The sequence below is a fragment of the Coregonus lavaretus genome, assembly GCF_964263955.1.
Source record: "Coregonus lavaretus genome assembly, chromosome: 22".
NCBI classification, from domain to species: domain Eukaryota; kingdom Metazoa; phylum Chordata; class Actinopteri; order Salmoniformes; family Salmonidae; genus Coregonus; species Coregonus lavaretus.
The window spans coordinates 16,392,283-16,408,812 of NC_140009.1; the positions used below are offsets into that span (position 1 = coordinate 16,392,283).

Consider the following 16,530-nt stretch of genomic DNA (forward strand, 5'->3'; position numbering starts at 1 on the left):
CCCCACTGCCGCACCTCACATAGTCAATTCTCTATCAGATATACAGTAGAGGTACCATACTCTGGAATTCTTATCTTCACATTGCCAAAATATCATCATCCCTCAATAACTTCAAGCGAAGACTGGGGGTCAGCCTGATGAACCAAACTACTCAGTAATCTCCTCCATATAGCCCAACTCTCACACACTCACATACACACATACATTTAAACAAAACAAATATTGTGATTACTGATCAATTAATGAATACATTTATAATTAGTCGTTTTTTAAAATCTGTTTTAACAAACCTTTTTTATTTTTGTACTTATGTATTGTATATAGTTTTCTTGTGTTGTGGTTTTCATATAAGACCTTGGGCTTCCAACCACACCAACACACCATTTCTCTTTTTGAAATTATTTTTTTTATCTATATTGTTGTTTTCTTTGGTGCAAAAAAAAAAAAAAAAAAAAAAAAAAAATACAGAAACATATACATTGCTCACGGGCACGCACATACATACAGTGCATTCGGAAAGTATTCAGACCCATTGACTTTGTCCACATTTTGTTTTGTTAGAGCCTTCTTCTTAAATGTATTTTTCTTTTTTATCTCATCGATCTACAAACAATACCCCATAATGACAAAGCAAAAACAGGTTTTTAGAAATGTTTTCAAATGTATAAAACAACAACAACTGAAATATCACATTGATATAAGTATTCAGACCTTTTCCTCAGTACTTTGTTGAAGTACCTTTGGCAGCGATTACAGCCTCGAGTCTTCTTGGGTATGACACTACAAGCTTGGCACACCTGTCTCCAATTCTTCTCTGCAGATCCTCTCAAGCTCTGTCAGGTTGGATGTAGAGCACAGCTGCACAGCTATTTTCAGGTCTCTTAAGAGATGTTCGATCGGGTTCAAGTCCGGGCTCTGGCTGGGCCACTCAACGACATTCAGAGACTTGTTCCGAAGCCACTCCTGCGTTGTCTTGGCTGTGTGCTTAGGGTCGTTGTCCTGTTGGAAGGTGAACCTTCGCCCCAGTCTGAGGTCCTGAGCACTCTGGAGCAGGTTTTCATCAAGGATCTCTCTGTACTTTGCTCCGTTCATCTTTCTCTCGATCCTGACTAGTCTCCCAGTCAGATGCTGCCACCACCATGCTTCACCGTAGGGATGGTGCCAGGTTTCCTCCAGACGTTACTCTTGGCATTCAGGCCAAAGAGTTCAATCTTGGTTTCATCCGACCAGAGAATCTTGTTTCTCATGGTCTGAGAATCCTTTAGGTGCCTTTTAGCAAACTCCAAGCGGGCTGTCATGTGCCTTTTACTGAGGAGTGGCTTCCGTCTGGCCACTCCACCATAAAGGCCTGATTGGTGGAGCGCTGCAGAGATGGTTGTCCTTCTGGAAGGTGCTCCCATCTCCACAGAGGAACTCTAGAGCTCTGTCAGAGTGACCATCGGGTTCTTGGTCACCTCCCTGACCAAGGCCCTTCTCCCCCGATTGCTCAGTTTGGCCGGGTGGTTAGCTCTAGGAAGAGTCTGGGTGGTTCCAAACTTCTTCCGTTTAAGAATGATGGAGGCCACTGTGTTCTTGGGGACCTTCAATGCTGCAGAACTTTTTTGACACCCTTCCCCAGATCTGTGCCTCGACACAATCCTGTCTCAGAGCTCTATGGATAATTCCTTCGACCTCATGGCTTGGTTTTTGCTCTGACATGCACTGTCAACTGTGGGACCTTATTTAGACAGGTGTGTGCCTTTCCAATTAATGTCCAATCAATTGAATTTACCACAGGTGGACTCCAATTAAGTTGTAGAAACAGGATGATCAATGGAAACAGGATGCACCTGAGCTCAATTTCGAGTGTCATAGCTAAGGGTCTGAATACTAGGTATTCGAGTCTCATAGGTATTTCTGTTTTTAATTTTTAATAAATTTGCAAAAATGTCTAAAAACCTGTTTTCGCTTTGTCATTATGGGGTATTGTGTTTAGATTGATAAGGAAAAAAATGCATTTAATCAATTTTAGAATAAGGCTGTAACGTAACAAAATGTGGAAAAAGGGAAGGGTTCTGAAAACTTTCTGAATGCACTGTATTCACTCTTAGAAAAAAGGGTTCCAAAAGGGTTCTAAAAGGGTTATTTGACTGTCCTCATAGAATAACCTTTTTTTGGCTCGAGGCAGAACCCCTTTTTGTTCCAGGTAAAACCCTTTTGGGTTCAATGTAGAACCCTCTGTGGAAACACATACACACACACACAAGAAACACCCTCATTCACCTATTATTTCAGTCTTAACAATGTAACACACATGTCCCTTGACCCAGGAACACACATCCCTGACACCCAACAGATTTTTCCCTGAGGAGACTAAATCTCACAATGCATTGCACATCTCCTATCTGTGTTCCCCTGGCTCTATTACTAATTGAGTGTAAGGGCTCTATTTTAACAAACCTAACGCAATGGTCAAGCTAATTGCTGGCGGTAGTGCTATAGGATTCGGGGGGTGTCAGAAATATTTGTGCTATTTTCACAACCACAATTATGGCACTGTTGCTGGAGTTGGCGCGAAAGGGCTGGGTTTTGATGAATAAACAACTTGTGGGTGTTTCGAGGCTTGGCTGTTCGCTGGCCGACGTGCTCCATGGCTAAATATGTGGTTGCTTCAAGTTGTGTATTTACTCCAATTCCAATGTTAGTCCGTTATAGTTTGTTAAACAGCTTACAGAAGCAAAATAACAAAATCCAGACGTATCCCTTCTTTGCTAAATATGTTAACTTGAACATGTTTGCAGTCCACATGTTCTATGTAATTGCATGGCTTCAATGTGGAAATATATACATAGCATTCGCCCTGATATAGAGACTAGGCCTACTGTAAATTGCATTATAGCTCAGCATGGACATGCCAAATGTTGTCAATAAGCAAGACTAAATTCAATCCTGATAAGATAAAATTCTAAACAAAACAAAACAACAACTTGTTTTAAATAGGCTATGTCTAAATACACTTACAGGCAACATAATTGGAGGGTTTTATACACATCCATACTTTTCACAGTAGCTGGACAAAGATACAATATACAGTGGGGAAAAAAAGTATTTAGTCAGCCACCAATTGTGCAAGTTCTCCCACTTAAAAAGATGAGAGCCTGTAATTTTCATCATAGGTACACGTCAACTATGACAGACAAATTGAGAAAAAAAATCCAGAAAATCACATTGTAGGATTTTTAATGCATTTATTTGCAAATTATGGTGGAAAATAAGTATTTGGTCACCTACAAACAAGCAATATTTCTGGCTCTCACAGACCTGTAACTTCTTCTTTAAGAGGCTCCTCTGTCCTCCACTCGTTACCTGTATTAATGGCACCTGTTTGAACTTGTTATCAGTATAAAAGACACCTGTCCACAACCTCAAACAGTCACACTCCAAACTCCACTATGGCCAAGACCAAAGAGCTGTCAAAGGACACCAGAAACAAAATTGTAGACCTGCACCAGGCTGGGAAGACTGAATCTGCAATAGGTAAGCAGCTTGGTTTGAAGAAATCAACTGTGGGAGCAATTATTAGGAAATGGAAGACATTCAAGACCACTGATAATCTCCCTTGATCTGGGGCTCCACGCAAGATCTCACCCCGTGGGGTCAAAATGATCACAAGAACGGTGAGCAAAAATCCCAGAACCACACGGGGGGACCTAGTGAATGACCTGCAGAGAGCTGGGACCAAAGTAACAAAGCCTACCATCAGTAAAACACTACGCCGCCAGGGACTCAAATCCTGCAGTGCCAGACGTGTCCCCCTGCTTAAGCCAGTACATGTCCAGGCCCGTCTGAAGTTTGCTAGAGTGCATTTGGATGATCCAGAAGAGGATTGGGAGAATGTCATATGGTCAGATGAAACCAAAATATAACTTTTTGGTAAAAACTCAACTCGTCGTGTTTGGAGGACAAAGAATGCTGAGTTGCATCCAAAGAACACCATACCTACTGTGAAATATGGGGGTGGAAACATCATGCTTTGGGGCTGTTTTTCTGCAAAGGGACCAGGACGACTGAATGAATGGGGCCATGTATCGTGAGATTTTGAGTGAAAACCTCCTTCCATCAGCAAGGGCATTGAAGATTAAACGTGGCTGGGTCTTTCAGCATAACAATGATCCCAAACACACCGCCCGGGCAACGAAGGAGTGGCTTCGTAAGAAGCATTTCAAGGTCCTGGAGTGGCCTAGCCAGTCTCCAGATCTCAACCCCATAGAAAATCTTTGGAGGGAGTTGAAAGTCCGTGTTGCCCAGCGACAGCCCCAAAACATCACTGCTCTAGAGGAGATCTGCATGGAGGAATGGGCCAAAATACCAGCAACAGTGTGTGAAAACCTTGTGAAGACTTACAGAAAACGTTTGACCTGTGTCATTGCCAACAAAGGGTATATAACAAAGTATTGAGAAACTTTTGTTATTGACCAAATACTTATTTTCCACCATAATTTGCAAATAAATTCATTAAAAATCCTACAATGTGATTTTCTGGATTTTTTTTTCTCATTTTGTCTGTCATAGTTGACGTGTACCTATGATGAAAATTACAGGCCTCTCTCATCTTTTTAAGTGGGAGAACTTGCACAATTGGTGGCTGACTAAATACTTTTTTTCCCCACTGTAAAGAGAAAGGGAGAATGTCCACTCACCGTTACACCTCTCCCAAATATAATGTTTTATATACATATTGGAACCATTTTACAGATCGCATTCACACTTCTCCAGAAATTGCATTGCATGCGTGCCACGGACGTTCTCACCATAAAACCAGGACAGTGAATCATTTTATTACGATTGGTTTTAATAAAATTCAACGGAAAACAAGCAATCTGTTCGTTGTTTTCAACAACAATAAATGTAAAATATAATGATATCATAAAATTGGCATCATAAAAAAAGACACAATGCATTGCTGTTGAACCAGCATTCGTTATAGTAGGCCTAGGTTAAGGGTAGCCTACGGAAGGCTTGGGTTTTAACAATATATTACAGAAAACAAAGAATTGTTACTGGAAAATAACTTCTAAATACGAGGTTCACCGATATTCACAGGTTCTCCTCTTTCATTTCATGATGGGCATGGACACATGTAGCCTACATCATGGAGGGGGTTTTATGCATCTCCAAAGCATGACTAAAATAATGTAGGCCTGCCTACCATACATATATAAAAAGGGAACATCAGCTCACTGTTTTGCTCCTCTCAAACTTGATATTTTAATAAAGCTTTGGTGATTAAGATTTATTTCCAAGCGGTCTCACTACGAACCAAACACTTTATCAACGGTCTTGATTACATTGGGCAGGACAAAAAGAAAACAGACTTCATTGAGAGGAGGGGAGGCTATACATGGTTTTTAATCAAACAAAATGAAATGGGGAAAAAACATTAGTGTTTCTTATGTTTCTAAATACGAAGTATACAGGCACCAAATCACATCTTGTTCCATGCGCATATTGGCAGTGTGTGTCACGGCTGGATAGGCTGCGTTTCTGCTGTCAAAATTCATGCCATAACCAACTGCGTTACCGCTAAAACCAGCTTTTGGTTGGTCTTAAATATCCCTACCATCACTGCCTGAAATTAGCACTCATGTTTTCCCATCAAGCGTGCTGATGTTAGACAGGTATATTGCCAAACCTGGCGTTAGGGCACTAGTGCCGCCTTAACGCCAGCCCAAAATAGAGCCCTAAGTGTGAGTGCAGTCAGACATTAAGACTGTAAGCCAGTATCTGATGGATTTGATCTGGGTGGCTGGACACCTTCCCATCAGGGGGTGAGTGTGTGCTTGTCCCCTCTACCTCCTGTGGTCTTCTAGAGTTTCGCTGTGACATCAGTACAGTGTGTGTTGTTGTTACTTCATGTGGTTGACATTAGCAGCGCTCCTGCTCTCCTCTAGGATGGTATTGTCTATCAGATGAGGCAACATGCTGTAGTCAGGACTCTGAAGTCACTACCTGCTCTTTAACACCGCCAGAGAAAGTCAGCCAGGGGCAACCGGGGACAGAGAGGGACATACAGTCGTGGTCAAAAGCACCTTTTCAAACACAAAAATGCACACCACATGGTTGACTGCGGAAGAAATGGGCCGAGCGTGCAAACACACCCGCATCCACATCTGCCGCAAGGGGGAAAGGTGCGATTTAGGTACAATCTTACTAGCAGCAATATCCTTGCCTGTGAAGCCCTTTTTGTGCAAAGCAATGATGACGGCACGTGTTTCCTTGCAGGTAACCATGGTTAACAGAGGAAGAACAATGATTTCAAGCACCACCCTCCTTTTAAAGCTTCCAGTCTGTTATTCTAACTCAATCAGCATGACAGAGTGATCTCCCGCCTTGTCCTCATCAACACTCTCACCTGTGTTAAAGAGATAATCACTGACATTATGTCAGCTGGTCCTTTTGTGGCAGGGCTGAAATGCTGTGGAAATGATTTTTTGCGATTAAGTTCATTTTCATGGCAAAGAGGGACTTTGCAATTAATTGCAATTCATCTGATCACTCTTCATAACATTCTGGAGTATATGCAAATTGCATTATAAAAACTGAGGCAGGAGACTTTGTGAAAATTAGTATTTGTGTCATTCTCAAAACTTTTGACAACGACTCTACAGACAGACAGACACAGGAATGTTTTCCAATAACAGCTTACGGATGAGTACCGTACTCTTCCCTGTGGGAGTGGGATGTTGCTATCACACCTTTACTTTCCTTCTGAACCAAATGTGTTCTGAACACACCTCCAGACCCCAGCAGAAGACAGGGGAGTAAGGGAGAGCACACTGGGCTCATCGCTGACTGACACTGAGGATGGGAGTTGTATGGTTGGTTTGTATGAATCTTGATTACTTTGCAGAGTTACGTTTGAAAGGTGTGTGTGTGTATATGTGTGTATGTGTTCCTGTGTGTGTGTTTGCCTGTGCACGTATGTATATCTATGAACCGAGTGATTCTCATACCTGATTGCCTGGCGGTGAGGGAGTGGGTAGCTCTATCAGGGCCAGTTTGACCGTGGTCTCCCACACGTGTGGACCGCTGGCAGTGACTGTGAACTGGACCGGTGCAGTCAGGCTGGTAACCTCTCTCTGGGCGTAGATGGACCCGTCAGCGCCAATGCTGAACCTGGTGTCACTGCTCTGAAAGACCACCCCCTCATTCTCCATACAGTCATCAAAACCCACTGGAAATAAAGAGAGAGAGAGAGAGAGAGAGAGAGAGAGAGAGAGAGAGAGAGAGAGAGAGAGAGAGAGAGAGAGAGAGAGAGAGAGAGAGAGAGAGGAGGAGGGATATGTAATTCATTTGTGAATGATTATTCATTCATGGTCGTGGATACCATGCTTATTCAATAAAAAGGTTACAGCAGTGTGGTATTTTGCAATGAGCTGTTTGATGTTGTCTCCACTCCCCTCCCCTCCAAACATCCTCATCTCTCCCCCCTGCCTGCCTGTCTTTCTGTGTCATTATGTTTGGAGAAATAGCACTGATAATGTCACAACTTTACTAAAGGAACAGGGTAGAAATAGAGGAGAGAATGAGATGCGCTTCACGTTGACATCTTATCCTCTCTGTTGGAGAGAGAATAATAGGCTTTTATACTGTACAGCACATACAGACTTACAGTATAGATTAGAAAACATAGCATTTGGTCAAAACACAAAAGCTCTGATACAAATATGACAAGTTAATGGACAGTACAATAGCCTACTATCCAATATATTATAACTGTCACGGTTTCGGCCGAGGCTGCTCCTCTTCCTTGTTCGGGCAGGCTTCGGCGGTCGTCGTCTCCGGAGTACTAGCTGCCACCGTTCTATGTTTCATGTTCTTTTGGTTTTGTCTGTTCATAACACCTGTCCCTTATTTGTGTCTTAATTGTTCCCTTATTTAGTTTGTGTGTTTGGGTCAGGTGTTATGCGTGATTGTCTTGTTGTCAGCTGTTGCTCGAGATATTTTGAGTCTCTCGTATGTGTTACGAGAGTTCGCACTGCGTGCGCTTTTTCTTGTTTTCTCCGCACAGTGTTTTGTGCGTAATCTGTTTGCGCCACCCGGTTGGGTTGACGTTTATTGTCGTGTCAGACTTGACTAAAGTTCTGTTAAAGTCCTCCTGGTTTCCTGCGCTTGATTCCTTCCTCATCTACACACACCACTCTGACAGAATCACGCATCCTCACCATGGAATCAGCAGGAGCGACCGCGCCGACAGCCGAGATGGCTGAACGTCTTCGTGGTCAGGAGGACCGCATCAACCAGGTCTGTCATGCCCTGGAGGGGGTGATGAATACTCTGCACCGATGGGAGACCAGCGGGGTTCCCACACCTCCAAGAACCGAACCAGCCCCATCGGCCAGCCCCCCTGTCTCATCTCCGGAACCTAGTGGGATTCGGCTCTCGCTCCCGAGGGCGTACGACGGCTCCACTGCCGGGTGTCAAGGATTCCTGCTGCAGGTGGAGCTCTACCTCGCCACCGTACACCCGGCGCCCTCGGGACACGAGAGCGTCTCAGCCCTCATCTCCTGTCTCACCGGCAAGGCGTTGGAGTGGGCCAACGCCGAGTGGAGGAGAATGGACGCCGCTACCACGAACTATGCGGAGTTCTCCCGCCGCTTCCGTGCTGTGTTCGACCATCCACCGGAAGGGAAGGCGGCGGGGGAACGTCTATTCTACCTCCGACAGGGGATGAGGAGCGCCCAGGACTTTGCCTTAGAGTTTCGGACCCTAGCGGCTGATGCAGGGTGGAATGAGCGGGCCCATATCGACCATTTCCGCTGCAGCCTCCGGGAGGACGTCCAGCGAGAGTTGGCGTGCAGGGACACGTCGTTGACGTTCGACCAGCTGGTCGACATGGCCATCCGGCTGGATACCCTGCTCGCCACCCGTGGGCGTCCCGGAGGGGGGGGTTCGCCCATTCCACTCTCCAGCACCTCCGAGCCGAGCCCTATGGAGCTCGGAGGTGCTGGCGCTAGGGAACGGAGGAGGAGGAGCCCGAGGGGACCCGGCCCTTGCACCAACTGTGGTCGTGGAGGGCACACCGCGGCTAGGTGTTGGGGCGGGTCCTCCAGTGAGGGAGATGGCAGATCACGCATTGGGGGGTCCCCCCAGGTGAGTAGGCGCCCTGCTTACCCAGAGCTTTCTGTCGTGCACCTAACCTTGCCTGTTTGTTTCCCACAGGTTGCACCTCGTTCCCAGCATAAGGCGCTGGTAGATTCAGGCGCAGCTGGGAATTTTGTAGATCGCCAGTTCTGTATAGAGTTAGGGATTCCCCTCCTTCCAGTGGATAAGCCTTTCCCCGTCCATGCCCTAGATAGCCGTCCGTTAGGGTCTGGGTTGATTAGGGAAGTCACAGCACCCATTCAGATGACGGCGCAGGAGGGTCATGAGGAGAGGATTCAGCTCTATCTGATTGACTCTCCTGCGTATCCGGTAGTGCTGGGTCTTCCCTGGTTGATGGCTCATGACCCTATTATTAGGTGGCGAGAGAAAGCTCTTAAAGGGTGGTCTGCTCAATGTGAGGGGCGGTGTCTGGGTGTTTCCATAGGGGCGACCTCGGTGGAGAGTCCGAATCTAATGCCAGCACTGCAGATTCCCCCCGAGTATGAGGATTTGGCACTGGCGTTCAGTAAGACTAGGGCGGCGCAGCTGCCGCCTCATAGACGGGGGTATTGTGCGATAGATCTCCAGTCAGGAGCAGCTCTCCCGCGGAGCCATGTGTATCCCTTGTCTCAAGAGGAGAGAAAGGCTATGGAGACAAACATCTCTGAGTCTCTTAGACAGGGATACATACGGGCCTCCGTTTCACCCGCTTCCTCAAGTTTCTTTTTTGTAAAGAAAAAGGATGGAGGTCTGCGCCCGTGTATTGATTACCGCGGTCTCAATCAGATCACAGTGAAGTACAGCTATCCACTTCCTCTGATTGCGACTATGACGGAGTCACTGCACGGTGCGCAGTTCTTTACAAAATTGGATCTTAGGAGCGCATATAACTTGGTACGCATTCGAGAGGGCGATGAATGGAAGACAGCGTTTAGCACGACTTCCGGACACTACGAGTATCTAGTCATGCCATATGGGTTGATGAATGCTCCCTCAGTCTTCCAATCCTTCGTCGATGAGATTTTCCGGGACATGCAGGGACAGGGAGTAGTTGTGTACATCGACGACATTCTGGTGTATAGTCCTACCCGTGCTGAGCATGTAGCCCTGGTGCGCCGAGTATTGAGGAGGCTGTTGGAGCATGACCTATATGTCAAGGCAGAGAAATGTCTGTTTTTCCAGAAGTCGGTCTCCTTTCTGGGTTACCAGTTATCTGCGTCAGGGGTGAAGATGGAGGTAGACCGGGTGTCAGCTGTGCGTAATTGGCAGACCCCAACCACTGTGAAGGAGGTGCAACGGTTCTTGGGTTTTGCGAATTATTACCGGAGGTTTATCCGGGGTTTTGGACAGGTGGCAGCTCCCATAACGTCTCTGTTAAAGGGGGGTCCGGTGCGCTTGCGGTGGTCAGCTGAGGCGGACAGGGCATTTGGGAGACTAAAGGACCTGTTTACCTCGGCGCCGGTGTTGGCGCATCCGGATCCCTCTTTACCGTTCCAAGTAGAGGTGGACGCGTCAGAGGCCGGAATAGGGGCCGTTCTTTCCCAGCGTTCTGGCACTCCACCTAAACTCCGTCCCTGTGCGTTCTACTCTAAGAAGCTCAGTCCGGCGGAGCGGAATTATGACGTAGGAGACAGGGAGCTGTTAGCCGTGGTACAGGCCCTAAAGGTGTGGCGGCATTGGCTCGAGGGGGCTCAACACCCTTTCCTCATTCTAACTGACCATCGTAACCTGGAGTACATCCGGGCAGCTAGGAGACTGAATCCTCGCCAGGCTCGCTGGACTATGTTCCTAGCCCGGTTTGTGTTTAAGATCACATACATCCCTGGGTCCCAGAACGGGAAGGCAGATGCTCTGTCTCGGCGGTATGACGCAGAGGAGAGGTCAGTTGAGTCCACGCCCATACTACCGGAGTCTTGTCTGGTTGCTCCGGTGGTGTGGGAGGTTGATGGTGAGATCGAGCGGGCGTTACGCACCGACCCGAGTCCTCCACAGTGTCCTGTGGGTCGGACGTACGTTCCGCTCGAGGTACGCGATCGCCTCATTTGTTGGGCTCATACGTCCCCCTCCTCTGGCCATCCGGGTATCGGCCGGACAGTGCACTGCCTTAGCACGAAGTACTGGTGGCCAACGTTAGCTAGGGATGTGAGGATTTATGTCTCCTCCTGTTCGGTGTGTGCCCAGTGTAAGGCGCCCAGACATTTGCCCAGGGGTAAGTTACAACCCCTGCCTATTCCACAACGACCCTGGTCCCACCTCTCGGTGGATTTTGTTACCGACCTCCCCCCCTCACAGGGGAATACTACCATCCTGGTCGTTGTGGATCGGTTCTCTAAGGCCTGTCGTCTCCTTCCCATGCCGGGTCTACCCACTGCCCTACAGACCGCTGAGGCTCTGTTCACCCATGTCTTCCGGCATTACGGGGTACCCGAGGATATAGTGTCTGACCGAGGCCCCCAGTTCACCTCTAGAGTGTGGAGAGCATTTATGGAACGGTTGGGGGTTTCGGTAAGCCTTACCTCGGGGTACCACCCGGAGAGTAATGGGCAGGTTGAACGTGTCAACCAGGATGTGGGTAGGTTTCTGAGGTCATACTGTCAGGGCCGGCCGGAGGAGTGGGCGAGATATGTGCCCTGGGCCGAGATGGCACAGAACTCTCTTCGCCACTCCTCCACCCAACTAACCCCTTTTCAGTGTGTGTTAGGGTACCAGCCGGTTCTGGCACCATGGCATGAGAGCCAGATCGAGGCCCCCGCTGTGGATGAGTGGGTGCGGCGCTCGGAGGAGACGTGGGACGCTGCACACGTCCATCTGCAGCGTGCCATACGTCGACAGAAGACGAGCGCCGACCTACACCGCAGTGAGGGGCCAGTGTACGCACCTGGAGATCGAGTCTGGCTCTCAACCAGAAACCTGCCCCTCCGCCTGCCCTGCCGGAAGCTGGGTCGGCGGTTTGTGGGGCCATTTAAAGTCCTGAGGAGATTGAACGAGGTGAGTTATAGGTTAGAACTACCTGTTGATTACAAAAATATTAACCCCTCGTTCCATGTGTCTCTCCTCAGGCCGGTGGTAGCTGGTCCACTCCAGGACTTTGAGATTGAGGAGACTCCTCCGCCCCCGTTGGACATCGAGGGGGCTCCGGCGTACACCGTGAGGTCCATCCTGGATTCTAGACGCCGGATGGGGGGTCTTCAATATCTCGTGGAGTGGGAGGGGTACGGCCCGGAGGAGCGGTGCTGGGTGCCAAGGAGGGACGTCTTAGACCAGTCCCTACTGACCGATTTCCATCGGGGTCATCCTGCGCGCCCTGCTCCGCGTCGTCCGGGTCGTCCCCGAGCTCCGGGTCGGCGCACGGCTGGAGCCGCGCGTCAAGGGGGGGGTACTGTCACGGTTTCGGCCGAGGCTGCTCCTCTTCCTTGTTCGGGCAGGCTTCGGCGGTCGTCGTCTCCGGAGTACTAGCTGCCACCGTTCTATGTTTCATGTTCTTTTGGTTTTGTCTGTTCATAACACCTGTCCCTTATTTGTGTCTTAATTGTTCCCTTATTTAGTTCGTGTGTTTGGGTCAGGTGTTATGCGTGATTGTCTTGTTGTCAGCTGTTGCTCGAGATATTTTGAGTCTCTCGTATGTGTTACGAGAGTTCGCACTGCGTGCGCTTTTTCTTGTTTTCTCCGCACAGTGTTTTGTGCGTAATCTGTTTGCGCCACCCGGTTGGGTTGACGTTTATTGTCGTGTCAGACTTGACTAAAGTTCTGTTAAAGTCCTCCTGGTTTCCTGCGCTTGATTCCTTCCTCATCTACACACACCACTCTGACAATAACCTACTATACAATATATTATAGCCTTCTATACAATATATTATAGCCTACTATACAATATATTATAGCCTTCTATACAATATATTATAGCCTACTATACAATATATTATAACCTACTGTACAATATATTATAGCCTTCTATACAATATATTATAGCCTTCTATACAATATATTATAGCCTTCTATACAATATATTATAGCCTTCTATACAATATATTATAGCCTACTATACAATATATTATAGCCTTCTATACAATATATTATAGCCTTCTATACAATATATTATAGCCTTCTATACAATATATTATAGCCTACTATACAATATATTATAGCCTTCTATACAATATATTATAGCCTTCTATACAATATATTATAGCCTTCTATACAATATATTATAGCCTACTATACAATATATTATAACCTACTATACAATATATTATAGCCTACTATACAATATATTATAGCCTTCTATACAATATATTATAGCCTACTATACAATATATTATAACCTACTATACAATATATTATAGCCTTCTATACAATATATTATAGCCTTCTATACAATATATTATAGCCTACTATACAATATATTATAACCTACTATACAATATATTATAGCCTTCTATACAATATATTATAGCCTACTATACAATATATTATAACCTACTATACAATATATTATAGCCTTCTATACAATATATTATAGCCTACTATACAATATATTATAACCTACTATACTGTACTCCTGAGTGGCACAGTGGTCTAAGGCACTGCATCGCAGTGCTAACTGTGCCACTAGAGATCCTGGTTCGAATCCAGGCTCTGTCGCAGCCGGCCGCGACCGGGAGACTCATGGGCGGCGCACAATTGGTCCAGGGTAGGGGAGGGAATGGCCAGCAGGGATGTAGCTCAGTTGATAGAGCATGGCGTTTGCAACGCCAGGGTTGTGGGTTCGATTCCCATGGGGGGCCAGTATAAACAAAAATAAGATGTATTCACTAACTGTAAGTCGCTCTGGATAAGAGCGTCTGCTAAATGACTAAAATGTAAATGTATTATAGCCTTCTATACAATATATTATAGCCTTCTATACAATATATTATAGCCTTCTATACAATATATTATAGCCTACTATATAATATATTATAGCCTACTATACAATATATTACCAAGACAAAGGAGATGATTGTGGACTACAGGAAAAAAAAAGAGGACTGAGCATGCCCCCATTCTCATCAACGGGGCTGTAGTGGAACAGGTTGAGAGCTTCAAGTTCCTTGGTGTCCACATCACCAACAAACTATCATGGTCCAAACACACCAAGACAGTCGTGGAGAGGGCACGACAAAGCCTATTCCCCCTCAGGAGACTGAAAAGATTTGGCATGGGTCCTCAGATCCTCAAAAAGTTATACAGCTGCTCCATCGAGAGCATCCTGACTGGTTACATCACCGCCTGGTATGGCAACTGCTCGGCCTCCGACCGCAAGGCACTACAGAGGGTAGTGCGTACGGCCCAGTACATCACTGGGGCCAAGCTTCCTGCCATCCAGGACCTCTATACCAGGCGGTGTCAGAGGAAGGCCCTACAAAATTGTCAAAGACTCCAGCCACCCTAGTCATAGACTGTTCTCTCTGCTACCGCACGGCAAGCGGTACCGGAGAGCCAAGGTCTAGGTCCAAAAGGCTTCTCAACAGCTTCTACCCCCAAGCCATAAGACTCCTGAACAGCTAATCATGGCTAACCAGACTATTTGCTCTGCCCCCCCACCCCCACCCCATCTTTTTACGCTACTGCTACTCTGTAAATTATTTATGCATAGTCACTTTAACTCTACCCACATGTACATATTACCTCAACTACCTCAACTACCTCAACTAGCCGGTGCCCCCGCACATTGACTCTGCACCGGTACCCCCCCTGTATATAGCCTCCCTACTGTTATTTTATTTTACTTCTGCTCTTTTTTTCTCAACACTTTTTTGTTGTTGTTGTTTTATTTTATTTTTTTATAAAAAGATAAATGCATTGTTGATTAAGGGCTGTAAGTAAGCATTTCACTGTAATGTCTACACCTGTTGTATTCGGCACATGTGGCAAATACAATCTGATTTGATTTGATTTAATTATAGCCTTCTATACAATATATTATAACCTACTATACAATATATTATAACCTACTATACAATATATTATATCCTACTATACAATATATTATAACCTACTATACAATATATTATATCCTACTATACAATATATTATAACCTACTATACAATATATTATAGCCTTCTATACAATATATTATAGCCTACTATACAGTATATTATAGCCTTCTATACAATATATTATAGCCTACTATACAATATATTATAACCTACTATACAATATATTATAGCCTTCTATACAATATATTATAACCTACTATACAATATATTATAACCTAATATACAATATATTATATCCTACTATACAATATATTATAACCTACTATACAATATATTATATCCTACTATACAATATATTATAACCTACTATACAATATATTATAGCCTTCTATACAATATATTATAGCCTACTATACAATATATTATAACCTACTATACAATATATTATAGCCTTCTATACAATATATTATATCCTTCTATACAATATATTATAGCCTTCTATACAATATATTATAACCTACTATACAATATATAATAGCCTACTATACAATATATTATAGCCTTCTATACAATATATTATAGCCTACTATACAATATATTATAGCCTTCTATACAATATATTATAACCTTCTATACAATATATAATAGCCTACTATACAATACTTATAGAATCAGAACACAGACATACTGTACATGTAAAGACCAAGATACAAATATGACAATGTAATGGACATTGGCCTATAAGGTCTTGCACACTGGCCACGGAAACAAGGCAAATAAACACTCCACACACTTATTCTATTCATAACAAATACAATAAAGTATTCAGAGAATGTGATATGAAATGACCCGTATCAACGATTCCTGTTTAGATTTATGTTAATGATAAGTATTATCTCTATTCAATAAAGTCCTCTTTTAATTCCCTGGGAAATAACCTCTAGACACTCCTCCACAGAGAGAGAGAGAGAGAGAGAGAGAGAGAGAGAGAGAGAGAGAGAGAGAGAGAGAGAGAGAGAGAGAGAGAGAGAGAGAGAGAGAGAGAGAGAGAGAGAGAGAGAGAGAGAGAGAGAGAGAGAGAGAGAGAGAGAGAGAGAGAGAGACAGAGAGAGAGAGAGAGATAGATGTGTATATATCCAGTTTCACTAATTACACACAATCATTAAACAGAGGCAGTGGAACAGCCTATTAGACGGAAGCAGAGATTGAATGAAACTTGAAACCCAACTATAAGTCTGAACCTCCCGACTCCGCGGCTGACTGAACACACTATTGACTCCAAACACAGGCTAATATGCAGCAAATTAGCATGAAATTGAGAAAATGTCCTTATCCTTCACCTCCCTGAAAAACTAAACAATTGAGGGAGGGGGGAGGGGAGGGAGAGATTCAGTTACCCCACATAACACAATGTAGACATCAAATCAA

The 16,530-nt window shown here is 45.1% G+C and overlaps 1 protein-coding gene across 1 annotated transcript in view; it reads right to left on the reverse strand.

The window, feature by feature from the left end:
- Positions 1-16,530, reverse strand: part of LOC311150347 (cadherin-4-like) — a gene marked incomplete at both ends in the record, with an annotated part of 445,373 nt that overhangs the window by 114,428 nt on the left and 314,415 nt on the right. The window contains one exon of the mRNA XM_084187754.1: positions 6,993-7,213. Within this exon, the coding sequence (XP_084043880.1) occupies positions 6,993-7,213 (221 nt within the window). The remainder of the gene's footprint in view (positions 1-6,992; positions 7,214-16,530) is intronic.